This window comes from Pollachius pollachius (genome assembly GCF_949987615.1).
Source record: "Pollachius pollachius genome assembly, chromosome: 3".
In the NCBI taxonomy this organism is placed as follows: domain Eukaryota; kingdom Metazoa; phylum Chordata; class Actinopteri; order Gadiformes; family Gadidae; genus Pollachius; species Pollachius pollachius.
Genome location: NC_136936.1, coordinates 8722150 through 8749313, shown reverse-complemented (window position 1 = coordinate 8749313; position 27164 = coordinate 8722150). Strand labels below are relative to the sequence as shown.

The 27164-nt window shown below is 45.7% G+C and overlaps 3 protein-coding genes across 3 annotated transcripts in view; 1 reads left to right on the top strand and 2 right to left on the bottom strand.

Moving 5' to 3' along the window:
* Positions 1-1311: 1311 nt before the first annotated feature.
* Positions 1312-15008, bottom strand: tgfb1a (transforming growth factor, beta 1a). The gene is made up of 6 exons (XM_079733670.1): positions 12873-15008; positions 5329-5598; positions 4567-4801; positions 4073-4223; positions 3553-3663; positions 1312-2637 (listed from the first exon to the last, which is right to left on the bottom strand). Exons 1-6 carry the CDS (start codon positions 13201-13203, stop codon positions 2590-2592), a joined length of 1146 nt encoding a protein of 381 aa, XP_079589796.1. The 5' UTR covers positions 13204-15008; the 3' UTR covers positions 1312-2589.
* A 1435-nt stretch (positions 15009-16443) lies between these two features.
* LOC307074004 (cyclin-dependent kinase-like 1) lies at positions 16444-23585 on the top strand. Its single transcript, XM_079733988.1, has 10 exons — positions 16444-16882; positions 17034-17230; positions 17595-17716; positions 19635-19707; positions 20000-20090; positions 21170-21370; positions 21749-21831; positions 22012-22068; positions 22332-22484; positions 23384-23585. The coding sequence occupies exons 2-10, from the start codon at positions 17063-17065 to the stop codon at positions 23483-23485; spliced, it is 1050 nt and encodes a 349-aa protein (XP_079590114.1). The 5' UTR covers positions 16444-16882; positions 17034-17062; the 3' UTR covers positions 23486-23585.
* Positions 23586-23688: 103 nt separating this feature from the next.
* The window catches only part of cyp2y3 (cytochrome P450, family 2, subfamily Y, polypeptide 3), a 14589-nt gene continuing 11113 nt past the window's right edge, over positions 23689-27164 (bottom strand). Inside the window, exons 13-17 of the mRNA XM_079732962.1 lie at positions 27026-27164; positions 26354-26530; positions 25491-25632; positions 24810-25232; positions 23689-24363 (exon numbers count right to left, since the gene is read on the bottom strand). The exon at positions 27026-27164 is cut by the window's right edge and continues 22 nt beyond it. Coding sequence (XP_079589088.1) covers positions 24176-24363; positions 24810-25232; positions 25491-25632; positions 26354-26530; positions 27026-27164 — 1069 coding nt within the window. The 3' untranslated portion in view covers positions 23689-24175. The remainder of the gene's footprint in view (positions 24364-24809; positions 25233-25490; positions 25633-26353; positions 26531-27025) is intronic.

The following is a 27164-nucleotide window of genomic DNA, read 5'->3' as shown; positions in this document are numbered from 1 at the left end:
TGTTTGTGTGTGTGTGGGTGTGTGTGTGTGTGGGTGTGTGTGTGTGTGTGTGTGTGTGTGTGTGTGTGTATGTGTGTAATTGTGTGTGTGTGTGAGCATGTACGTATATTTGTATGTGTATAAATGGGGGGGTGAGAGCATGTGTGTGTGTGTGTGTGTGTTTGTGTGTGTGTGTGTGTATATCTAAATGTGTGTGTTTAGTTTTCCATGTTGTCACGGCGCAGAAGCCTGGGAGTAGCCAACGGGTCCGGACCTGCAGCCTCATGGGCTGCCAGTAATCCCAGGGTGGGGTTTAAGAAGACAGGGTGATGTCTTCAGTAACAAAGTGGGGTTTAAGGGGACAGGGTTGTGTCTCCAGGAACAGTTTGGGGTTCAAGGGGAGAGGGTGGTGTCCACAGGAACAGGGGGGGTTTAGAGGGACATGGTGAGGTTTAAGGGGACAAGGTGGGGTTAAGAAGGACGTGGTGTCTACAGGGACAGAGTTGGGTTTAAGGGGACATGGTGAGGTTTAAGTAGACAAGGTGGGGTTTAGAAGGACAGGGTGGGGTTAAGTGGGACAGAGTGAGGTTTAAGGGGACAAGGTGGGGTTTAGAGGGACAAGGTAGGGTTTAGAGGGGTATGGTAGGGTTGAGATCGATAAATTGAGTTATAGAGGCACAGGATTAGGTTTAGTGGGGCAGGGTGAGGTTTAGGTGGACAGGGAGGGCATTTAGAGACAGGGTTGAGTTTAGAGGCGGTAGTTGGGGTTAAGCGTGACAGGGTGAGGTTTAGTGGGGCAGGGTGGGCTTTAGGTGGACAGGGTGGGGTTGAGGAGCACAGGGTGGGGCTTAAAGGGGTATGGTGGAGTTAAGCGGGAGAGGGCGGTGTTTAGGGAGACACGCTGGGTCTAGAGGAGTAAGGTTGAGTTTAGGAGGGCAGGATTTGGTTTAGAGGCACATGGTGGGGTTGAGGGGGACATGGATGGGGCTAGGAGGAGTAGCTGTCTCTGGTCTACAGTAGACAGGTGTCTCCTTTTGCTCTGCTATGGACCACACACACACACACACACACACACACACACACACACACACACACACACACACACACACACACAAACTTGGCATGCACTGCCCTTTTCCAATGGGAGATTGGTTCCTGACGTTCACAAACCACTAAACCTGCCTGTACCGTAGTACAGACATGTCACACTCCACTCACCCACGCATGCTCAAACAAACACAAACACACACACAAGCACACAAACAAATGCAAATAAAACAAAATATTTCCACTTGGAATAATTCTTCCACATTAATCATAAATTAACAAGACAATGTTTATTTCAAGTTCCTGCAATATTTACAAAGGATGGAGACTTTCAAAAACAACAAGTGCAATATAAAAACCATGGCAACAAACACAGGAATGGAAAGACACATGTATGATTTATTGCTGGAAGTGAAAGCCGTAGACTGAATAAGGATGAATGAATCCTCTTGAAAGAAGTGGGTTGTGCAAAGAGCGACACTACAGACAGAAGCCAAGACTCCTTGAATAAAACACAGTGAACTGTCCCTAATTGCCAGTGGCCTATGAACAAAAAATAAAAAGAGCCACAAATGTGTTCATAGATTTTAAATTGCCTTCCCCTAAACAAACATGGCAACCACATCCCCCTAACCCAGCCCTCTAAAGACAGCAAGAAGGCTCCCAAATAAGAGCTGAGAAAACAAACCGCCACCACTCGCACAACCGCTGATGTTACTCATGGCTTTGACGGCACGGCAGGCATAAACACACAAAAAGGTCTCTGTTCAGTCAGACGGGGTACAAATTATACAACGTCAAATGTTAAATTGACAAAGAGCTGGAGCGGGAAGCCGCGGAAAGCATCTAACTCCAGATACTCTGCCGGTTTCAGTTCCTCTGAAACTACCATCTGCATTGTTTATAGTTCAGCAGCAGGTCCATGACGAAATATCCCACTTGTTTCCAGCCCTGAGAGTCTCAGAACCCTTCTGTGTGGGACCTTTTGTCTTGTTTTGCAGGTGGTGGTGTTTTTTCGTTGGCAGGAATGTCCTTAATGCCCTGTCATACCAGGTCACACGTTTTTATCCGTGATATCCATCTGTCCTTCCATCCATCTATTCTTTCCCCCCATCCATCACTAGTCTGATACATGTTATCTCCTGGTGGAGAGTTCAGAGTTCATATCCCACCGAGTCCACAGCGGGCCTCGGGTATCATTTCTCTCCATTCTCTCACTTTACAACTCTGTCAATCCAACAAATAAATAACATATTAAAGTTGAAGAAGAATGGTTTGTGATAATCGTTATTATTATTATTATTATTAAAGGCAGTATATAAAGTCGCATAAAAATAAAACATACATCTCTAAAAGTAAGTCTGTGCTCTTGTTGGCCTGCGAAGGGAGGGAGGTGGAGGCTGGAACATTTATGATTCAGAAATCTTTTTTATTTTCTTCTTTTTCGCCGCCTTTTCCTCTGTAACATTATGGTTGAATCGCTCTCCGGAAGCCCGGGGTCTCCCTGACGACACGGGGTCCAGTCCACTGGCGTGGCGTGCGCACTCAGCAGGTCCGATCCTCTTAGCTACACTTGCAGGACTTCACGATCATATTGGACAACTGCTCCACCTGCAAGAACCCACAAGCATTATCAGCATAATCACAAAGACAAATTATTAACCTAAGGAATAGAACAATGGCTACTATGGTATTTTCAACAAACCCATCGAGTATTTGACCTTCCTATCTTATAATAAATAAGAGTACAGTATGAAGTTTCTGATGGTGTTATGATGAAAAGGAATTATGTGTCGGACAAAAAAAAAACCTTAAAGGGTAATTCGGAATGGATAAAATGGATTTGGAATATGTTTTGTATGATAACGAGTTGAAATGTTTGTTTGGGAGCACAAAAACCGCATATAGACGCTTTCTTCAGTTGGCTGTTTTTAGCCAATTCTATCAAAACGCTATAAACTTGGAACGATGGGGGCACTGGTTATGGTAAAAACTAAATCGCTATTTTAAACCACTTAAAAGGCTAAAAGTAGCCCGACACTTCTTTGGTAGTATAATAAGCAACATGCAAGCTCTGTGTTCGCCAATCTACTTATTGCCTATCTACTTTTAGCCTTTTAAGTGGTTTAAAATAGCGATTTAGCTTTTACCATAACCAGTGCCCCCATCGTTCCAAGTTTATAGCGTTTTGATAGAATCAGCTAAAAACAGCCAACTGAAGAAAGCGTCTATATGCGGTTTTTGTGCTCCAAAACGAACTTTTCAACTCGTTATCAAACAAAACATATCCCAAATCCATTTAACACCGGAATTACCCTTTAAGGCAAGTTAAACCATGAAAAGGCGGAGCACCGGCTTTACCATTCAGTGTAAATAAAGGATTCGATTGGTTGAGCGGAGCAGAACCAAATACAAGCCTCTTACAGTGGTCTCAAGCTATGAGCATAGAAAATAAGAAATAAAAACAGGAGAAGAAGCCACCCACTAACTATGAGTTTGACTGGAGGGTGAGAGAGGGGGAGCTACCTTGTGTTGTCTGCCCACGTAGTAGAGGATGGGCAGGGGGTCCAGGGCCTGGGGCACACAGCAGGGCTGGGCAGAGGCTCCGGGGTTGTGGTGCTTGTACAGAGCCAGGATCTGGTAGTAATTACAGCGAAAGAGCCCGTTTAGAACCTCATTATATCTACCTCAACACAACCTCTGGCAAGAGCTACATGACACGTCAGAGAGACCACTGGAGAGAGGGAGAGAGAGGGAGAGAGAGAGAGAGAGAGAGAGAGAGAGAGAGAGAGCAGAAGAGAAGGACAAATAGTGACAGGACGAGAAAGAGAGAGGGCGACAGATAGACAGAGTTGTTCAAGATCCTAGCCTTGGTGGTTCACACCAGGTTGTTTGAGCTGGAGTCCCATACAGAGGGAGGGAGGGAGGAGAGATAGAGGGCGAGGGGGAGAGCGGCAGAAACAGGAGCCTAGAAAGTCTAGGCCCAGCGCTAGCTTTAACAACCAAGCTACATGCACTATCTGAAACCACAGACGCCGTGTGTTACCTGGGAGTATTTGTTCTCTGCATTCCAGATGTAGGTGCATGACCCCATACAGTAGTTGGCATGGTAACCCTTGGGGTTGTGGATCCATTTCCAGCCCAGGTCCTTCCGGAAGTCTATGTACAGCTTACGCACACAACAGCCTTCCGTCTGACTGGAGGAGCAAAGTTGAAAGACAGGAATTAGACCAACCCAAGATAAACAAAACAAAACAGATTATGCTAAGCCAAACAAAACCAAATCAAACCAATGCACAATAACCAATCTAAACCTAAACAAAGAAAAGCTTTACTAGGCTAAATGAATGTGGCAATCTCAAGGATTTTTGTTCTCTTTGGCGACACCTTAGGCAATAAGTGGTAATTATTCCCGTGTTGCCACCGACACCCAGTTATAAAATTTATATCCCTTCAGAAATGTAATGAAGTTAACCTAAACTCTTAATTGTAATCTCATTTTAAGAGTATCTATAGACTCCCACTAGCTCAGCTCCTTACTCTGTGCAGGATCCTCCTCCAGCCTCTGTGGACCTCTTCTTGCGCGAACTGACATGGCTGCTGCTGTTCTTGGGGATGGACATGGCCAGGATGAAGGGCTTGGGCAAATCTTTCTGCAGGTTTTCCTTGTCCCCCCTTTTCTTATCGATCCCGGACACACGGAAGCTGAAGATGCTCTCTATGGACGACTTGCCACACTCACAGAACAGCCTCAGCTGGAAGCCCTCTTCGTCCTCTGCACACCAAAAACAGGGTTTGAGAGTTCAACGGTACGGCTTGACTTCTTATGGATACAGACATTGGCGTATACCATATGTTAGCCTATATATGAAACAAACAATTTGAATTGATGAGAGATGGATGAATCGATGGTTGGGATGGACAGATTAAAACATAGATGGGTGGATGGACAGACAGACGGATGTCCATGCGGAGAGACGGATCGACAGACCGCTAGACGTACACAGATACAGAAAGACATGCAGACGGGGGTCAATATACAGACAGACAGGCCATGCGGAGAGACGGATCGACAGACCGCTAGACGTACACAGATACAAAAAGACATGCAGACGGGGGTCAATATACAGACAGACAGACAGATCAATAGACAGACATGCAGATGGATCACTATGAAGACAGTTAGATGGGTCACTATACAGACAGACAGATCGATAGACAGACATGCAGACGGATCGCTATAAAGACTGATAGACAGATCGACGGGGGCCGACAGACAGATGGGCAGACAGACGGGCCTACTGTCGCTCTGCAGCCATTTCTGCAGGGTCTCGGTGATGTCAAAGGTCAGCCACTTGTCCTTGAACAGGTTGGTGAGGAAGCGTGAGGCTAGGTAGCGCGCGCCGGCCCCCAGGCCCTCGTACAGCTCCACCCGCTGCTCCTTCTCGATGCCCGGCTCCTTGATTTGCAGACGCAGCTCAGCGCTGGTCAGCAACTGGTAGCCTCCGATGCTCCGGCGCATGTCGCTCATGTTGAAAGCCATGGGGAGGTTCTGCTTGGTGCTGTTCTCAACTGGAGAGAGAGCATTCAGAATCAGCACATTCATCCGTCATCCTTACAAAGCTGGAAAATACGTTAACACAAACATTTGAACTAGCTTGTAGCTTTGAATAAACTGGACATATCCGTAATCAATGCTGATTGATAGTGATTACTATAATGTCATCAATAAAATCCCATCTAATATATAAATATATATATATATCTATACTGATATATGCTGGCCAAGAATCAGCACTCCCAAAACACTTCACTCTCACCGCACCCACCCTAGTTCAGGTCACAACGTTACACAGCCAGTTATTGAGTTTTTGTAATTCTAAAAGTCTCACACCTACAAACTGGGAGGGGCTCAATATTACACACTGTGTTTTAAAATTACTTAAATAAAATATGTAAAAACTATGAACACAACGATACAGTAATGGCAATACAATATAGTCAATTTAAAAAGTAAAATGTTTTCATGAAACATGAAATATCCGTCATTTAAATGTTACCAAAGAGCGACAGGGATGCTGAAATTGTACATATACAGCATAATGAACACAGAAAAAGTTGTCGGTTTACTGTTGAAACCCCTGCTCTCTGCTCCCAGATCATTGAAATCATGTTACTAATGTCTGTGAATATATGTTGGGTACAGATAAAAAATGAAAAAGTTTGGAAATTCCTAAATACTCGTGAAAGTACTCCTGTGAGTCCACCAACTGGATTCCCTAATTGGCCTAATACCTGCATCAGTGACATCACCAGTGACATCATCGTTGTGCAAGCAGAAATCACAAGGGGACTTACATTAACAGGAATTTTTCCGGGATTGTCGTTGTTGTGATTATTAGTGTCCGAGATGACTCGGTCGCAATATGACTCTCATTTCTATAGTCTTGTTAAGGCATTGTAATGAATTTATTCCTTTCAATGCCTAACGCATGGAATCAAATCTAACAATAACAATTATTATTAGTAAATAAACAGTCAAGTGGAACTCACCATTCTAATACTATTTCAGAAAATTGTGAGATGAGTATTCAGCGAATGGTATGTGAAACATGAGTATACCATGTAAAGCATTTTTCATCAGGAACTACAAATCAAATCATCTCAGTGTGAATATATGAACTTGATCTAATGTAATCTTGTTTTTTATCTTAGCAACTTAATGTTTTACTTAATTTACTACTTCTTAACGGTGAAAACCATACCCCGGCCCAGCATCTATCATTCAATTCATCATCCTAGGATCGGGATACACACTATTGTTCAAATGATATCCAATAAAAATGTGGCTTGGTAATTTCGACACACTTTCCTCTCATATTAAGTCTTAAACTGACGTCCAAACATTCCCAAAGTGTTAGTGGGCTATTCCATGTTTCCAGAATACTGGAATACCGATGGTGGGCTGATTGATGGAATTAATGACAAAACCTTTATCCACATTGTATTTTAAACAAGTATTTACACAGCTTGACACATATGTTAAACATACCAAAGACTCTTGGAGCAACGGCGATGTTGTGTTACCCAATTACTTGAAACGCAGCCAAACTAACTTTTAAAAATTGCTGGTGGGTCGACCTTGTAAAAGGCCTCTATGGCTCCGGGCCAGCATTAGAATAGACCACAGCCTGACAGGAGGAACATTCTTTTGTACAGCTGACGAGAAACAGAGTCAGGCTTTCCATGGGTTTTACCACCATTCACTTACATAGATATCTACAAGGGATTAAGTCTCAAAGCACAGACGTACAGCGATAAGAGCAGAAAGGCAGATACGACGGAGAGAGAGAGAGAGAGTGAAAGAGAGAGTGAAAGAGAGAGTGAGAGAGCTAGATGGGAAGGATGGAAATGGTTAACAGAGGGAGAGGCACAGCAATGCACCATTTTAGGCTTGGGTATCACAGGCATGCGTGCAAAGGTTGATGAACAGTTGGATGTAGTAGGGTTGTGTGTGTGTGTATATGTATACGTGTGTGGGTGTCTGCATCTGCATGTGTGTGTGAGTGTGTGTGTGTGTGGGTGGATACATACTATCAGAGATATATTAATGGAGCGTGGGGTCTGGCCCCAAACCAAATATCCCACCCTGCCCAAGCTTGCCAAGGCCAGGACTCAACTCCACCCTCAGCACCAGTTTAATATTCTGAGAGTCCCTTTGGGCCAGAACCTGAGCCCAATGGAACCAGACCCTGCATGGTCTGACTTGTACCAGGGAGGTCTCAGCTGTACTAGGGAAGACTCAGCTGTACCAAGGAGGTCTGAATTATACCAGGGAGGTCTCAGCTGTACCAGGGAGGTCTCCGCTGAACCATGGAGGACTTCACTGTACCAGGGAGGTCTTCACTGTACCAGGGAGGTCTTCACTGTATCAGGAATGTCTCAGCTGTACCAGGAATGTCTCAGCTGTACCAGGGAGGTCTCAGCTGTACCAAGGAGGTCTCAGCTGTACCAGGAAGGTCTCAGCTGTACCAGGAAGGTCTCAGCTGTACCAGGAAGGTCTCAGCTGTACCAGGGGGCTGAATCATAATAGGGAGGTCTCAGCTGTACCAGGGGGCTGAATCATGCCAGGGAGGTCTCAGCTGTGCCAGGGAGGTCCCAGCTGTACCAGTGAGGTCCCAGCAGTACCAGGGAGGTCTTCACTCTACCAGGGAGGTCCCAGCTATACCAGGGAGGTCTAAGCCGTACCCCGTACCAACTAACCCCCTCCATGGGTCCCTTGTCGTCTCGGCCCTCCTCACATTCCCTCCAGCGGGCCAACATGGGGCCAACCTCAGCTTGTGTTTCCAACCCTAGAACAACAAACCCGCAGTGAGTGGAGCTGCCGCGAGGCGCTGAGAGAGAAGGGATGACATTTAACTGGAACCAGACCAAATAACTGACAACATGTTAGCTTAGCACATTTACGGTTACATGGGAATTTAGAATAGTGTATAGGGTATTGGCAGAGGTCTGGCTGGAAATACCAAGGCAAAGGAATAACATACATACAGCCAAAGAGAAAGGAGGCTGACAATATATGGCTTTGAGGAGAGGTATTGAAGAATCAGGAAACAATGTCTGTCCACACACAGTTACGATAGGGTGAAGTAAGGAATAGATCAAGACTGGGTTTCCCGATATTGAAAGATGATGTACAATAATCATACTGTGGTATAATGTGCGACGACCGCCCCCACCTATGCTGTAGTAAACAGGGCATCCCCGTTGTACCTGAGCGATGCGGAACAGGGACTTATTAGACCCGCGGCTGAGGACAAGAAACGGGGCCCGAGGGGAGTATAATGCAACACTAGCTTGGCATGCTACGCAGAGCGTGACTAAAAGTGTTGTGAGAAGGCTGCGCTCACTTCCAGTCAGCTCGACAGCTCAAGCCCGCGTGCAGGTGTGTAGGCGGGTGCGTGGAGGGAAGGTGCTGTACCTATGTTAGTCAAGGGCCGCTGTTGTGACAGGTAGAGAGACAGCTCTGTAATTACCAGCGGTAGGATCCAAATTCCAGCAACAAGCTAAATACCTGCCTCTCCTCCCTTTGCTGAGCTCCACCCTCCGGCTGCCAGCTCGTCCCCACCTCCCTCCCTCTGAAACACCTCCACCTCCACCCACCTCCACTGCCCTGCCACCCCCAACACTATAACCACCGCTATGGGGTGATGTCAGAGGTCTGTTGTTGTTGTTTTTATTGGGGGGAAGATGTTGTGTTATTGTTTTTGGTGGTGGTGATGGAGGTGGTGGTGTTGATTCTGAGGTTAATGGTAGTGTAACAATGAGGTTGCTATCCTACCACCACCAACACCAAGACCTCCATCAGGTGTACTGTTAGTGGGTGGTGGTGTGTTTTGTTGTAGTGTTGTGTGACGGTGTCATTGGTGTTGGTGGAGGATGGAAAGTGAGAGGAGGGCGTGTTAGTGGCACTCAGACGTTGGTGAAATAAGGACTCCTCGCTGCCTTAGAGTTACAGTCCTTCTATGACTTGTGCTGGCTTGTTTGGCTCCCTCTCGGCAAGAAGGGCAAAACAATACAAGACGACTGTACTGTGTATGCCAGCTTAATTACCTTTGGACCGAGCCCAAGCCAGAATTGTGTGGGCTATTTAAAGGGGAGGCACTCCTGTGAACGGACTGCTGGGATTTCTCCTAATCCTGTGCGCAATTACCAAAATGATGAGTAAATAGAGACATAGCATTAAGTTATTACAATTTTGCGTACACAAGAGACGCAACGCCACGGGGCTACCAGGGAAACAGGGAGCCAGTCATCACAACACCCGGGAACCACAAGTTGGGAGTTGGAGACGATTAAAGGCAAGGTAGCCTTAATGAGATTGTTGGAACAAGGTTCTTAGTCAACTTTTCCTTCCAACGGAACGTGCCTCTTCTCTGATGTGTGGTTCCCCCGGCACTTACAATGTGTGTGAGCCTGAACGCTTGTCCACACTCACCCATGCATGCACACACACACACACACACACACACACACAGACACACACATACGCACACACACACACACTGAGTCACCGTTACACTTGACTTCCCACCTGAAAGGCTCGGTGTTCTGAAGCTTTCAGGGGTAAAGTGTGGGAGGGGGGTAAAGAAGTTATGAACCCCCCCGACCCCATGGGCACAGCCAGGGACCGGACCTGATTCACCCTCTGACCCAGTGGCTATCAGCCTTCCTTCCTTCCTGCCAAGCTGCTCTGCCACAAACACACCGATAATACACTCAGGAAGTCCTTGTTTGGGAGAGGAGGAAAAGAGACAGAGAGGGGGAGATAGAGAGAGAGAGGGGCAGAGAGAGAGAGGGAGATAGAGGGAGCGGGAGACAGAGAAAGAGAGAGGGTGATAGAGAGAGAGAGGGCCAGAGAGAGAGAGAGAGGGACAGAGAGAGAGAGAGAGGGACACATAGACAGAGAGAAGGGGGAGAGAGAGACACAGAGAGAGAGCGAGAGGGACAGAGAGAGTGAGATAGTGAGAGACAAAGGGAAACAAAGAGAGGGACAGAGATAGAGAGGGGGAGAGTCAGACAGAGACAGGGCAGAGAGAGAGGGAGATGTGGAGGAGAGAGTGAGACGAGGGAGAGAGAGAGGAAGGAGATAGGGGGAAGGAGGGGAGAATTAGCAAGAGAGAGAGAGATATGGGGTGATGGAAATATATATGCAAAGAGAGCCAGAGAGATAAAGAAAGAAGAAATAGAAACTGCAGGGGACAGAAAGAGAGCGATGGATAGCGATAGCGAGCAATGCGGGGGGTTAAAAGGAGAGATGGAGAGAAGAAAAGAGGGAGAGAAAGATGTAAGTGGAACAAGTGTCAGGACAGGGCTGGGGAGAGAAGCTCATGTTACAGGAAACCCCCCCCCCGACCCCTATGGAGAGAAAAAAGCAATAGAACGATGGAGGGAGAGACAGAGCCGGGGTGAAGGAGTGCAAAGCACGTCTTCCTTTATGTCAAACTCCCCCACCTCGCCTTTTTCTTTGTCAATCATGTGAGCAGAACAACATGGAGCCGCTGGGTCGGTGTTCTCTAGCACGCCTCCAAACCAGGCGAACCCGAGCATGTTTTAATGAAGCCGCACACAATGGACCGGCTCATTTCTATGAGGATTTTCTTTTAAATTAAAACTTCATGTTGCACAAGGGCTGGAGAGATTAACACCAAAAGGAATGATGAAAAATGTTTATCCCTGCGATCCTGTGAGTCATTGTCTGTTTTCTCAGATGGACGTTAATGGGGAGTTGGCTAAACACGCAACAGCTCTTGTGAGCGAAACAAACAATAGCGCAGTAAAAATACCCCTGGATCGAGGAGAGCCGGCGCACAACATCTCCGATGCAGTGTCCTGCTAACGCACGCCGCCTGTGATCTCTGAACCCCGCCCGCCGCCAGCCAAACACAAGGGGTACACATGCCGGGGGGATTGGTAACAGCGCCTCTTACACCCGAGCTCGCCCAGCCCAAGAGGATAAATATGCTCATTCCATTAGGCAATTGCATTGTCAATGGATACAGCTTGCCATATAAAAAATAAAGAATTTCCATATTTGGTGGGTTTCTTTTACGTGCTCTTGTTTATAGCGATCACCATTGGATGTGTTAGCGTTATACATTGGCTTCCTTTATTTATGGGGTGGGTTTATTGGTGGGGGTAGGATTAACTAGCAGATGAACACACTTTTGAACGCTCAGATATACAAAATACATTCCAGTACGTACTGGTGAGTTCCCTTGAGAGACAACTAAGGGCTTGCTGTTTTTATAAACACGATGATGTGCAATCGTAAGGACGACCACTTTAAACTGCCAGCGTGAGCTTACATTGGCAAAGTAATGGTGAAGGTTGTAGTTCTGTGAGCAATAAACAGGGCATTTATTTCTCTGAGGAGACCTTACCTCAACAAGTCCTACCTAATACACATACAGCTCTATGTGCACAGCATGTGTGTGTGTGTGTGCCTGTGTGTGTGTGCGTGTGTGTGTGTGTGTGTGTGTGTGTGTGTGTGTGTGTGTGTGTGTGTGTGTATGTATTTGTGTGTGTGTGTGTGTGTGTGTGTGTGTGTGTGTGTGTGTGTGTGTGTGTGTGTGTGTGTGTGTGTGTGTGAAAGAGCGAGAGTGGGAGAGAGTGATTAAGACAAAATTGCAGATCATTGCTTTATCTTTTCTGGCAGCGCAGCAACATCACATTAAGTATTTATGCCAAATGGCATTTTGGAGGGGAACTCTGTGTTATATAGTCGTAACTAAGAATGCATCTGTGGTGAGAGAAAACTATTTTCTCTCACCACATTGTAAATGTAAAAGTGATAATGGAAGTATGTCAAGTTGTATCACACATGGAACTTTGTGATATTTGATGTGTGATACAGCATGTATGTAGCATGATGTTGTACAGCGTGTGGATCATGACATTGTATAGAGCAGATCATTACTAGGAGTTATGTAGGAAGTCTGACCTTTGTATGTCATGTGAACACTAGTATGTGATGCAATACAGCAATAGGTGATGTCTGAAGTAGTTTAACCAAACGATGTGATCAGCGCACAGTAGGATATTCATAGCCCGTAATAGTAGCAGTGCTAGTATGTTATGTACAGCGTGATACATCAGCACACCTAGCACAGTAATAGGTGATGTGTGATGCAGTCGTATGTGATGTGCAACATAATACAGCAGGGCAGCACATAGCACAACAGGTATAGGTGAGGTGTGACGCGGGGGGGCATGCGACGTGTGACACGCTACCGAGCAGTAGTACGTGATGTCATAGCACCGCAGGCGTCTGTCCTCCAACTCACAGTGCTTCATGGTGAACTTGTGCAGCTCCTTGGCAAAGTACTCCTCCTCCTCCTGCTGCAAGGAGACGGGCTGCGGCACCTCCTGCTCCCCCTTCAGCATCTCCACCGTGCTGTTGTACAGGGACAGCAGGGCGCTGGGGATGGCCACCCCCTCGCCCGCCTGCTCCGCCACGGGCTCCTTGTGCAGCCGCAGCTTGCTGAGGATCTGGCCGCGGATGGCCTCGATGCGCTTCTTCTTCACCAGCTCCAGGTCCAGCGTCTTGCAGGTGGACATGCCGCCGGCGCTGCCCAGCACGCACACGGCCACCAGGGCGGCCAATGCCAGCCTCATGGTCCCCAGGTCGGCCGCGACGGTTCTACGCCCGCGGATCTCGGTTGGATGTGGTGCGAAGTATCCGCTCTCTGTTGGTCTTTCTGTGGTTTGTTAGTCAGGACGACGCTCTCTCGCCTCGGTCGATGTGGGAGCCTGCTCCTGGGATGCCTTGAGGGATGGCTTGTGTGCTCAAGTGAAGAGGTGTGCTAGGACCAGAGTCGGACTGATCAGAGGCTAGAGCCACCCAGAGAGGCCACTGCTTTCTCTCGCGATGAGTAAAACAACCGCCCCCCCACCCGGTTAAGTGTCTGTCTTTGTGTGTGCGTGTGTGAGCAGGGGTGGAGAACCCCGTGATGAGCCAGCGTCTGAATCACACGCAGGTAAAACACCCACAGAGGTGTCAGGCGCCCCACACCAAAACAGCTAGCGCGTGACAAACGAAACGTTGGCCAACAGCAAAAGGTGCACACTTCAGCAGTCCAGAAAGCACAAAACAAGCAATATAGCTATAGTTGACACCCGGGTATGTCCAGTGAAAATCTATCTCCACCACCCAGGGCTGGTCTGCTTCTCAGGCTCACTGGTGGCTGTGTCAGAGTGTGCCTTCTCTTAACTCATGCGCCAGAGAGCAGGCAGAGAGTGTGTGAGAGAGGAGCCGTCAGCAGAGCACTCAGTAATAGAACAAGGTGTTGGCAGAGTTCAACGCTCTCACTTCTTCTCAGTGTCTGCCTCCCCAGCGCCTTCTCTCTCTGTGTCTCTCTGTGTTTTTTCTTCCTCTTTGTCTTCAATCGACACCACTGTCTCTGATCCTCGGCCTACTGGTTCACAGTGGACAGATGGCTCTGGGGCTCTTTCAAACCGGTGGGAGCGAACCAGGCCAGGGAGCAATAGACTAGTGAAACACGAACACCGACGCCGGATCACATGAACTCTGGCATTTCTTTAACAAACCCAGATTCAAGTCCCAGGGGGTGTAGGACTGACTCATCCAGCTGATAGTCAGATACCAGGGGCAGGGGAAAGTGCCGTATTTCGGACTCCTACTTGATATATTTACAGGCACAAACTGAATCAGTCCGGTTAAATTAAAAAAACAAAGCAACCATTACGGCTCCCTACTTCCACTACCTCTTTTTTGTGATGGAAGCAATGTTAAGAACATGCTTTCAACACTTAAAGTTGAGACCAGAGATGAAGCTCCTTCTTGTACAAGCAGTGCTAGAATGTGTTCTATCAGAAAGCGAGGATGCTATCTGAACAAAACAATCATAAGCAACGCTCCCAAGGAAGCACAAAGAGGCCTAAATCCTCTTGTACTTTTTTTGGTTAAAAAAAAGTTTCAACAAAGTGTGTTTTCTTAAAGTTAGAGAGTGAAGTAGCAGACCCTGTTCTCTCCTGGCAGCCGTGGCAAACGTGTTGAGAATCCTTCTCTCTCTCCAGCTCTCAGTCTCCGGTCCGGACTCGCAGCGTCTGTCTCTGTCCAGTACAGCCCATCCACGGTATCCTCCTCCTGTTTCTCCTCCTGTCGCTGCTATCGTTTCACACCTTGCCTCTCGTGCTTCCACTGCTATCGGGCTGAAACACCTCCCCTTGTTCACTCTCTCTCCCACTCTCTCTGTCTCTCTCTCTCTCTGGTTACTTGTCTTCTCTTCTGTCTCCTCTTTTGCTCTCTGTTCTCCTCCTTCAAGACCAATGTCTATCACTGTTTCTCTCTCTCTCTCTCTCGCTCTCTCCCTCCTCTGTCTGCTTGTCAGAGCTTGCTAGTGACAAAGTGATTTGTGTTGTTGGAGCCGTGTGCTCAACCAAGTTCTCTGTTCGCTGCCTCGTGTTTCCCTCCTCTCACTCTCCACCCTCCCTGTCTCAGCCTCTTCTCTTTTTTTAAAGGTTCCTGTTGCTCGTCTAATAGCGCGAGGAGCTCTCCGCCCAGGAAATGAGGCTAACGGCCTCGGTGTAAAGCATATGCTGCTCAGCACAGCAGAGTCTCCATGCCAGAACACCAGCCCGGAAGCAGCAGCAGTAGCGGCAGCAGCACGACAACCCTGGGCCCCTGTGTTGGGTTCAGCCTGGGCCACTCCACAGAGAACCTGGTATGGTCTGGCTCTCCGGCGCGGCTATGAGTGGCGTGTCAACAAGCATTTGCATGGCCCTAGTGTCTGGGCCTGCATTCACCCAGTGCCAGCAGCAGGCAGCAGCTGCCAGACATCCAGAGTCGGCAGAGAGGTGGAGGAGAGAGACTGTGAGGCACTACAGTCGGATCACACAGGATAGGGAGCCAGCAGGCTAGGGGCTGTCCGGTCTGGGCAGCTCTCTTTATTTCTACATTAAGCGGTCAGGCACAAAGAGACACACATGCAGATTGCCACAGTTTTGGTTTGAGAAGGGGACTTTCAACAAGGAACTAAAGATTCCCCTCTGACGCATTGTTTACATTATTGATGGCTGACGATAAGCAGACGCTGGTGGCGTATTCCCAGGGAATGAAAGTAAAAGCTATTAATACCCAAAATTATGCAAACAGATAACACAGAAACCACCGGGAATATTCTAACTGGAACCTTGTTCATCCCGGATGACGATATTATTGTATTGTGTTTCAAAGAAATAGCCTACTGTTCATATAATAGAAATATGATCTTCTTTGAAAACATGAAGCATAGAAACTTCCATGATATCCTATTCAATACAACTATTTAATAAGCCATTTGACAGATCACAATAAAACAATACAAATTATAATCAAAGATAATCTTTCAAACGGCTTTGAATCAACTTGAATCACACTTTTTGTTTGAAGAAGGACACACTCCCTGTTTTTTCGGCTGCATACAACTCTTTTATTTTAGAAGACGAAAGGGGAAATACAACAAAGGTGGTTGTTAAATAATTACTGCTTACTAGTCCTGATTCCATCTGTCAATGAAATTGAATTAGCATACACCGCCACCGTGTGTTGAGAAAATAAGTAACACTGACTTAAACTCATGTCAATATAATCCTTTGCGTTGATTTCAAATCGGCTCATATTCAATGAAGGTCTACAGATTTGAATGAAACAAAAAAAAAAAGCCCTCAGTATAATCCATAAACCCAGACTGTAGGTAGGCTATAAACGCAGCATGCTACGTTGTTTATGCATCTTACGTTGGCGAATGTCTAATGGTTCTGCGTGGGCTACGGCGTGTCGGTGAAGTTTCTGCGTTGTTTCCATGGTACCTGTACCTGTGTTAGACACAGACAGGCCCAGTTAGTTGGCGGATCGTTGGGAAGACGAGTCAGAAGTAAAACGATCATGAATCGAATAAATCGGAACAGATTAAACAAACTTTTTTAGAGGAAACCAAGTGCAGTTTGTGACCAAATAACCATGCTATCTGGCGACCAGCGAAGACGACGCAGGTACCACCAGTAGGACGCAGGAACCAGTAGGACGCAGACCGGACCAGGGGGAAAAGACCAGTAGGACTCAGACCGGACCAGAGAGGTAGAAACCGGACGAGAGAGAGAAAACAGTGGGACGTAGACCGGACCAGAGAGAGAGACAAGTAGGACTCAGACCAGACCAGAGAGACATACCGGTAGGACGCAGACCAGACTAGAGAGAGAGACCAGTAGGACGCAGACCAGAACAGAGGGAGAGAGACCAGACCACAGGGCTTCCTAGTGGATTAATAGCATGACCGGTGATGACTTAGAAAAGGTGAGATACCTTTACATCCCCTTCACGTATTCACCTCATTATGTGTCCTAAAGGAAGATATGGGGTCCATATATTATCCCAAATATGCTATATTATTCCCAAAAAGATTGGGAAATAGAATTGTGACGTGATGTGGTTCTGCGTTTCTAAGGTTTGGTGAAAACCAACATACTATGTGCGATGGAGAAATATGAGAAATTGTCTAAGATCGGAGAGGGTTCCTACGGCGTGGTGTTCAAGTGCAGACACCGGGACAGCGGACAGGTGGTCGCCATCAAGAAGTTCGTGGAGTCCGAGGAGGATCCCGTGATCAAGAAGATAGCCTTGCGAGAAATACGCATGCTCAAGGTGAGACCATACCTGTTATTATGGTTTATTTCTGGGTATATTTTATATTAATAACCAACTATATAGGTATTAGACCTATACATGGCCTAGTAGGCTATATTACAATTTTTTAAAAAGTTGTGAAAGTCACGATAGCAGGGAGTAATCGATTTGGTTTTGGGGGATTTAGGTTAAACTTATAGTTAATAATAATAATGATAATAATAATAATAATAATAATAATAATAATAATAATAATTTATTGAATTTATATAGCACATTTCTGGACACTCAAAGAGGCTTTAAGTGAAGGGTGGGACCTCACTAACCACCTCCAATGAGGATTGTTTAAACAGGGAACTAACCTTAGCCTCGTGGCGTGCAGCAACTGAAGCATGTCAACCTGGTGAACCTGCTGGAGGTGTTCAGGAGGAAGAGACGGCTCCACCTGGTCTTTGAGTTCTGCGAGCAGACGGTCCTCAACGAGCTGGACAAGCACCCCAGGGGGTAGGTGGTCCCGGACACCCACTTCCTGTCCAGTCAAATCATACTCATATAAGCTATTAACAAACCACAGATAACAACACACTTTATGTACATACCATCTTAGATATTGTTGTATATCCATGTGATTTAAGCTGTTAGTAGTTATAATAGAAAATAAATAACATAGAAAATGGAACAGTTCTGATAGCTCTTACTCATAATACACAATATGAATCACACACTGCATTTTTGTTTTAACATGCGAGCACTGTAACATGCATGATGAAACCATGACTTAAAACACAAAAATGCATAAGTACAATGGATGGCAGGGTTATGGTAACAAGAGTATACAGAGTTGGCGTGAGGGCATCAATAAATACATAATACATTGATATATTTGGATGAGACACTCACTGTAGGGTCTGACATTGTTTCAACGTCCTACATTGATTGACTTTGTTCTAGTGACACACTTTAGTACAGTTCATTGGGTTATTCCTCCCATCGATGGAAAGGTCGTGGCCTCCACCTGACACAGAGCCTAGTTAGCTCTTTTCTTAATCGTCCTTCGGCCAATTTGTAATAGCACTCTGCGCTCCACGGCATGTGGAGTTAATCCCCTGGAGATAGGGTAGGCGACAGAGATCTGCTGTATTGTGTTGTGAACTTTGTTCGGGAGTTTTCTCCCATACACAATGCTGGTTGTGTTTCACAGAGAGGAAAATGAACCATTTGATTTCCCCAGAATCCCTCCTGGCTTACTGTATTTTGTCTTTGTAAGTTTTGTTGTATGTTTCTATGTCGATTTGCCCAGGCGCTGCTTGTCTGTGGAAGTCTGAAAATCTGAAAAAATATATTTAGAGTATAAGTTTCATAGGTATACAAAAATAAGGGTTAAAAGCAACCAACGTTTTATTGTGTTTTTTGTCTCTAACTTCTAACTAATGTGTTGGCAAGTGAGCATAAGTGTCGGCTTGTAACTCAAGCGACCCATGCATGTATTCATTAATCAGCCTCCTGATGACGACACAGGGCAGCGCAGGCTGCGTTACACAGTGACCATAACGCCAGACTAGATAACGTTGTTAACTTCCAAGTTGGAGATGGGGAGGGCAGCCCAATCTCAGTGGAAACTCCGTCACAGAGCAATGGTTATCCTACCTTTTTTGGGCCTTGTATCAGACCCCGTGCTTAGGGCTGAAAATGTTTGCATCCCTATTTTCTGAAATTGATGTGCATCTGCTTCCACACGTATTTGCACTGTAAGACTTTGATGTAAATTTACAGCAAAATTCTAATAGTACTATCTACTAATCTACTGTCTTTAGGTTTTACAGTCCAATGCTGTGAAAAACAATGCGTTGTGGGAGTCTCAATGATCGGTCAAGCATCCCATCGGTCAATGTGTCAATTGACAGTCATGTACTGCCAATAGCAAAGAATCTAAGGAAAATGGCGTTTGTCTTGAGACACCCTTTCAACATCTGTCAATAGTTTGCTTGTGGCTACGGATCATTAGGCATGTCTGTTCATGTACACAGGACTTTTAATGTCCTAAGAGAGCTAAAACTAGACCTCAAGGAAATTGTCCTGCATGGACGCTGTGCTGAAAGTCAGTCCAGAGCCTCCACCCGCTGCCCGCGTCTAATTTCCACACCTATGGGACGAGAAACTCTAGCTGCGACTGAAAACAAAGGGGCTGGTTGCCGTTGGACACCCACATTCAGTTGCCAAGGTGGTGGGGGGCTGTGTTGATGGCTATGTGCTAATTACGGGTGTTTTAAATCCAATAATTCTTAAATAATTGTGAGCTATGGTTATAAGATGGTTTGTGTGTGTGTGTGTGTGTGTGTGTGTGTGTGTGTGTGTGTGTGTGTGTGTGTGTGTGTGTGTGTAGAGTGTATTTATAGAGCCATTGTCTGATCTCTGCCCACAGGGTTCCTGAGGCCCAGCTAAAAAGCATTGTCTGGCAGACGCTGCAGGCTGTCAACTTCTGCCACAGACACAATGTCAGTTAACACATCAGTCTTTCTGTCTATCTGCCTATCCGTCGGGCTATCACATTTTAATTTATATATTTTTCGTGTTTTTATTTGTATTCCTTATACCTTTTCCATTCTGTGTCTTTGTGGTTGTCTGTGTGTGTGTGTGTGCGTGTATGTGTGCATGTGTATGTATGTGTGTGTGCATATTTGTTTGTGTGTGTGTGTGTGTTTGTGTGTATGTGGGTGTATGCGCCTTTGTGTGTATGTGCGTCCCTGTTTGTCTGTGTGTGTGCGTGTGTGTGTGTGTGTATCGCAGTGCATCCACCGTGACGTCAAACCAGAGAATATCCTCCTCACCAAGACCGGTGTCATCAAGCTGTGTGACTTCGGCTTCGCACGCATTCTAAGTAGGTAGAGAGACAAAGAGAGAGAGCGTGCGAGAGAGAGAGAGACATGGAGAGGAACAGAGAGGGAGAGACAGCGAGAGAGAGAGAGACAGAGAGACAGAGAGAGACACAGAGAGAGGGGGAGACAGAGGGAGAGAGTCAATGCATTTATGTACACTTAGTGTAAAGTTCCTTCTAATGACTTATTCATGGTCGGACCTATAGCGGGGACCCAATCAACCACTCACTTTCAGCCCCATGCTAATGCAGCGCATAGGGGAGTGGGCAGCCGGCCGGAGAGCCCGCCACCACGGTCTCTGTTTACCCAGACTGCTTTATGTTTCAGTGTTTCATTACTATACGATAACACAGCGTCGCTCCGTCACCACGGCTTGTAATCCGCTGCCGTGCTGTGTAGATCCTCCTCAATGTTTCATCGACCCACTGACACACTGCTGATGCTTTGAGACGAACCGGCGTGTTTGGGATTGGGATGAACAGACTCATTAACATGACCAACATGTTTTGTTTTAGATTAACCTATTCATTAACATGACCAACATGTTTTGTTTTAGATTAACGCATTTGTTTAGATTCATTCACATGTTTAGATGGATGAAGGAATTTACATAACATGTTTAGAGATGCATGAAGGAATTTGGCTAACATCTTTAAAGTTAAAATAACGGATGAATTGAGATGACCAGACATATCTCACCAGACTTTCGCAAGCTTTTTATCAACGTCTGGCTACATACAATTATAACGGTTATATTCTCAATGTAAATGATACACAATGAACAAATATTATGAATCGTCTTTATTTGGTGCTATTTATTTAGCAGACACTTTAATCCAAAGCAATTTACAGTAAATTCAGATGCATGTCTAAACATGTCATTAAGGAGCAGAGCCTCTAGGTTGCGTACAGTTTAGGCCGTGCACACTGGGGTTTGAACCTGGTGCCTTCTGGCTAGGAGTTGACGCCCCCGGCACTATCCTGCCTGCTATGTATAAAACGAACCCGCCCACCTTCATCTCTTCCTCTTCCTGCCTCTCTGTACTTTGAGTCTGACTGTCTGTCTGTCTGTCTCCCTTAGCTGGTCCCGGAGATGACTACACAGACTACGTGGCAACCCGCTGGTACCGGGCCCCTGAGCTGCTAGTGGGGGACACCCAGTACGGGCCCCCCGTGGACGTGTGGGCCCTGGGGTGTGTGTTCGCCGAGCTGCTCAACGGCAACCCCCTCTGGCCTGGAAGGTCCGACGTGGACCAGCTCTACCTCATCAGGAAAACCCTAGGTGCACACAAGTGCACGTGCATGCACACACACACACACACCCCTAGACACACACACACACACACATGCACACAGACCACACAAACACATACACGCGCACACACCTCTATACGTACACATGCGCACAGACCACACAAACACACACACGCACACACACATGCACACAAACCGCTCACACCCACATGTACACATAATCGCACGAGTACACACACATACCGCTGCATTCAAGCACACAGAGAAATAACTGCCAAAACTCACAGAGGAACAACTTACGTTGTTTTTTTGCCAATGTAACCAAGCACATGGACCAAAGACCAGACCAATCACAAGCCTTTGCGTCTCACCTCTTGACCCATCACCTCTCCCCTTGTGACCTCAGGGGACCTAATACCGCGGCATCAGCAAGTGTTCCACTCCAACGTTTTCTTCAGTGGTGTCAGTATCCCGGAACCCGACACGATGGTGAGCGTCCCCGTCACCATTGAGATAGGCTGAGGAACAGGCAAGGGATGAGGCGGGGCCAGGGAGGATCCTGAGGCATTTCCCTTCGGATAATAGCTTTTATATCACGTTACTAACCTCATATGTATGTTTTCATCTGAATGTGTTGTGGCGTAATGTGATGTTTTGTTTTGTTCTCAGGAACCCCTGGAGAAACGCTTCCACGTGGTTTCTCCTCACGCCCTCCAGGTCATGAAGGTAAGATGGTCCTACTCTTTATTTCAAAAGCACTTTGTGAGGTGCTTCACAAGGGAAACAACTCAAGACAACAACAAAAACAGGAAACATACATTTAAACTAGAGTTTAAAAGTATGATGAACAATAGAGTTAATCACAAATAGGATGACTTGATGGATACACTTGATCGACGAGAAGGCAAAGTGTGTTTAACATAACGTAACTGCTGCCACCCCGTGCTGTGTTATCACTGATGAGGGGGGGGTGTCTTGTCACGCTCCAGTCCTGTCTGGTGATGGACCCCTGCCTCAGGCTGTCCTGCGAGGCCATCCTGGAGCTCCCCTACTTCCAGGAGGAGGGGGCCGTGCCCTGGGGCCGCGAGGGTGAGAGGCCTGGCCGAAGGAGCGACAAGGGCTCCCGCCGCAGACAGGCAGGGGTACGTATCCAGAGTCAAAGACAGACGGACAGAACAGAGACGGGTCCGATATGAGCCGACATCAGGGGTGTAGCCAATATGGCTGAGAGTAGGCGTACGTATCGAAAGATGAAGACAAGCCAACTAGCTGGGTTCTTCAATGGTATATACTATCGTATCGTTTCAATGAAGATAACATTAAATGAATCAGAAATACAGTATAGACAATGTTAATGTGGTTAATGACTATTCTAGCTGGAAACGGATGATTTTTAATGGAATATCTACATATGTGTTCAGAGGCCCATTTCCAGCAACCATCACTCCTGTGTTCTAATGGTACATTGTTTAGCTAATCGTGTTGATTAGAAAACCCTTGTGCAATTATGTAAGCACAGCTGAAAACTGTTGAATAAAAGTTTGAGTTTTCATGGATTGACACGAAATTGTATGGGTGACCACAAACTTTTGAATGGTAGTGTGTAAAGTCAGAAGCAAAGCAAAGGGCTTCAATTACCCCAAAGAACGCTTAGTTTGTAATGTACATTCTGGATCTCTAGGTCCAATCATTGATGTATGCAAAGTATTTTGTGAATTTCAAAGTATGTTTCACAAAGGTAACATACTGTAGTCACCCGGTTGCTGAGAAAAGGACATCTATGTGGTTCATCACACAGTCTATCTTTATAAACAGGCACAAACCGGAAAAGTCAGTCAAAGCTCACATTTGGGATACATATAGGACCCTTTGAGTTCACAATATGGAGATGGATCTATATTGTGATGATGTTAATCTTTAATACTTTGACATTTGAATATCTATGACGAGTGATGGATTGATTTGTTTGGTTCTGCTTTAAATGAGTAACGACCGGCTTACTTAACCGACGCTGACCGTTGGATGTCTTGTCTGTTTGTAGGCTCAGTATCTGCCTCACCTACCAAGCAGTAACATCTCCCCAGCCCCAGAGGTGAAGAAACAGGTCAGGCATAAATACGACCATCATCTGCCCAACATTTAAGCTGTGGTGGGCTTGGAGGAATCTGCACATGGAGGCCAGATGCTTAACCCAGATTCAGTTCTGATCACCCGCAGATCTAAAGAAATCCTCTGAGGGGAAGTGTGGATCATAAAGATGCAGTCATAGTCATACTACTCAAAACTACTATGTTAGATTTCAAGTAGAAAATACAGTCTACAGCTATAAAGTATAAATTATACTCACAGTAAACCTAGTCACATCAAATCAGAGTAGCAGTAAAAACTACATTCACAACTGTGTTGGTTAACATTTTATTCAGTGCAAAAAATATATCTCAATTTAATGGACATGATTTATTCACAAATTGTGTATCCTTACCATGTGGTAAAAATACAGATTTTTGTGTTCTTGTAAGTAAAAACAATACTTGTATCCGTATTCAGGTATATCATGATAGCCAATGTATGATATGGACATGTTTTACCAGATAACTATTACAAATTCCCCTTTTGATGTTATATTTTAGAAAGGCAGACAAACAGAAACACAGTGAATGCTTTTATAGGCTAGAGTATTAACGTTATTTGTAATTAGAAGACCAATATTAGTGTACTTCATACATATTTACCTATTTTCAGTGATAAAAATGATGAATGTGATGAGTTTCAATAATAAAAATAAAAAGAACAAGCATAGCCATTTCTACAAGGAGCATACACACACACAGGGTCAGTTTTGGCGGGGCGTGGCGACGATGTGGTAGGTGCGCGGCAGACTGGCGAAGCTGCTGTGCTCTGGGCTGAGGTCGATGTGTTCTGGTCCTGATGGACAGCTGAAGGTGAACCGCTGCACCAGAGACACCATGAAGAGAAAGATCTCCATCCGGGCTAGAGACTCTCCCACACAGGACCTCTTCCCTGAGACACACACACACACACACACACACACACACACACACACACACACACACACACACACACACACACACACACACACACACACACACACACACACACACACACACACACACACACACACACACACACACACACACACACACACTATAAGCATTCGCAGGGTGGTTTGTGTACCAAACAGCTAAATTTTATGTTTGGACTTGGCAAGGGTTCACCTTGTATTTACACTGGAATTGTGGGCATCAAGATCACAATATAATTTATGTTGGTTGTACAATATTAATTATTATTCATGTTTTGTGCAACACTAACTGTCATAAACTAACCAATACACACACACAGACAAATGTTTATAGAAATAAATATTTTTACTTAGGACAGTATACAAATAAATGTAGTATATTATAAATATACTACAGAGCGTTCTAGGTGTCTGTTGATGTTACCTGCTGAGAATGGAAGAAATGCAGGGTTCTTCTGGAATTTGCCATCGAGGTCCAGGAAGTGCTGGGGATTGAAGGACCAGGGAGTTTCCCAGTGTTTCTCTTCTCTCAGAACAGAGTGCAACATGGGAATGATCATTGTGCCCTGTTGACAGGTGACACAATTAGAAACACAAGGTTGTGGAGTAGACATATCAGCATTTGGACTGTGTATGCTGTTTTGAATGGATGATTGTACCTTGGGGATGTCATAGCCCCTGAATGAGATGTCATTCTCAGCATAGTGAGGGAGATTCATGGGGACGATGTCCAGAAGCCTCTGGACTTCATGGATCACTGCATCCGTAAAGGGGAGGGACTTCCTGTCTTCCATATTTGGGCAACGTTCTGACCCAATGACAGAGGCAATCTCTTGCTGCATGTGCTCTGATGAGAGATTAGGCAAATATAGATGAGCAAAATTATTCTTAATATGAAATAAGTATGTTACACTTCAAACGATGCCTAAGGAAATGCAATGAAACACAAAAGTTAGTTTAAACAAATAATAATTAAAAGTAGCCACACAGAGAGAAGGACAGAGACGAGATATAGGGAGAAGGGGGAGGGAGAGGGAGAGGGAGAGGGAGGGGTAGAGAGAGAGAATTTATTTTACTGATTAAACTGGATCCAGAGATGCCCTACCTTGTATGTCAGGGTATTTTATGAGCACGCTCAGTGCAAATCTGATGGTTGTACTGGTTGTCTCCGTTCCTGCCAGGTACAGATTCAATACAGTGGACTCCAAGTTTTCAAGTGTAAACTCAGAAGTGGGATTGTCCTTCTCCTGGGGAGACCCAAACAGAACAGATTAGCAGTGCTTCTCAACCTTTAGCTATGGTAAATGCTTATGGGGTTGTAGGAGATTGCTTGCTACCTAACTAGTTACAAAAAGATTTGGCTTCTTCTAATGATTCGTAGCCATGACTGAATCACAATAGCCCTTTAACACATGAACTGTAAGCCGAACATTCTCCGGATTATACCTGTATGTGTGAACGCACATTTCTGTGTCAGCCCCTCCTGTATTTTCCCGGGTAGATATTGTGGATATGTCTTAATAAATGCGAAATTCATATCACCCCAAAAAGAGTCAGCATTACCGAGTTAGAAGCCTGAACCAAGATCTTTGTTGTAAACAAAAAACTACGACTTCCACTGCATACTTTATGCATCAGGTCCTGCCTCCTACACGGTCTACCCAGGCACCACCCCTTGCCCAAAGTATCTGGAGTATCTCAGTTATGTGTTAAAACATCTGATGCGGCTCATCTCCAGCTGTGTGTTGCATGTGTCAATGGGCAACTCCGGGTCATCTCTGGACCTGATTCTCCAGAGATAATCTGGACATGTGAAAGGGCTATTAGTGTGGGGCAATGCACATTAATTCACTGGGACTACGAGCAGATTTTGATAGGGTGAAAACAATGTATGTGGAAGTGTGAAGGTTTGGGGTCGCAAAAATCTTCACACCTAAAGATGGGCTCATGGCCCAAAAACTGATGCACCTGTTTGTGTCTGGTCAGAAAGCAGTCGATGTAGTCTCTGGGGGCGCTGGGGTTCATGGTGTCCTGGTGTTCCAGGATCTTCTCCATGATGAACTTGCGAAGCTTTTCAATGTCGTTGAAAACAGCACGATGCCGGCTCGAAAGTCGGTCCGGCAGCCAGGGGAAGACGTTGTACAGCTGAGGGAGTTTGGACACAGGAAGAACCCAAATGTGACCACATAGGTTTACATCCTGAGGCTATAGGCCCATAGGAATTGGTAGGAATCTCTGACGCAGCCTACACTAGTGACACATTAAAAGGTCCAGTGTGTAGAATTTAGTGCCATGGGGCCGAACTGCTGGAATCTAATATGAATGCTTTAATTTCTCTCACACACACACAGTCAGTTTGTTCAACCCCATCACAAGATGCAATTCTGGGACAAACACAATTCCTTACTTCTTGCTCCGTCTTGGCAAAGTTATTTGTTAATACAATGCCTCGAAATGCAGATGATGCAAATACAGATTATGAAGTATATTTCAATATACCTGTTTCAATATACCTTTTTTATCAAAAACTGTAAAATATCTTTCCAGGCAAAAACTGTAATGTAGTCTCGAATCACGATAACCAATTTTGAGTTTCAACAACAATGTTTACCCTGTTTCTTTAATGACATCATGACGTACCTGGCCCACAGGGCTGCTGCCATGTTTTAACGTCTGTGAGATGATCTTCAGAAGGCTGAGGAAGTGTTCATTATCGTAGCTGAAGCGTTCACCAAACACCAGGCAGCAGATCACGTTGGAAACGGTGCAGCTCATTAAG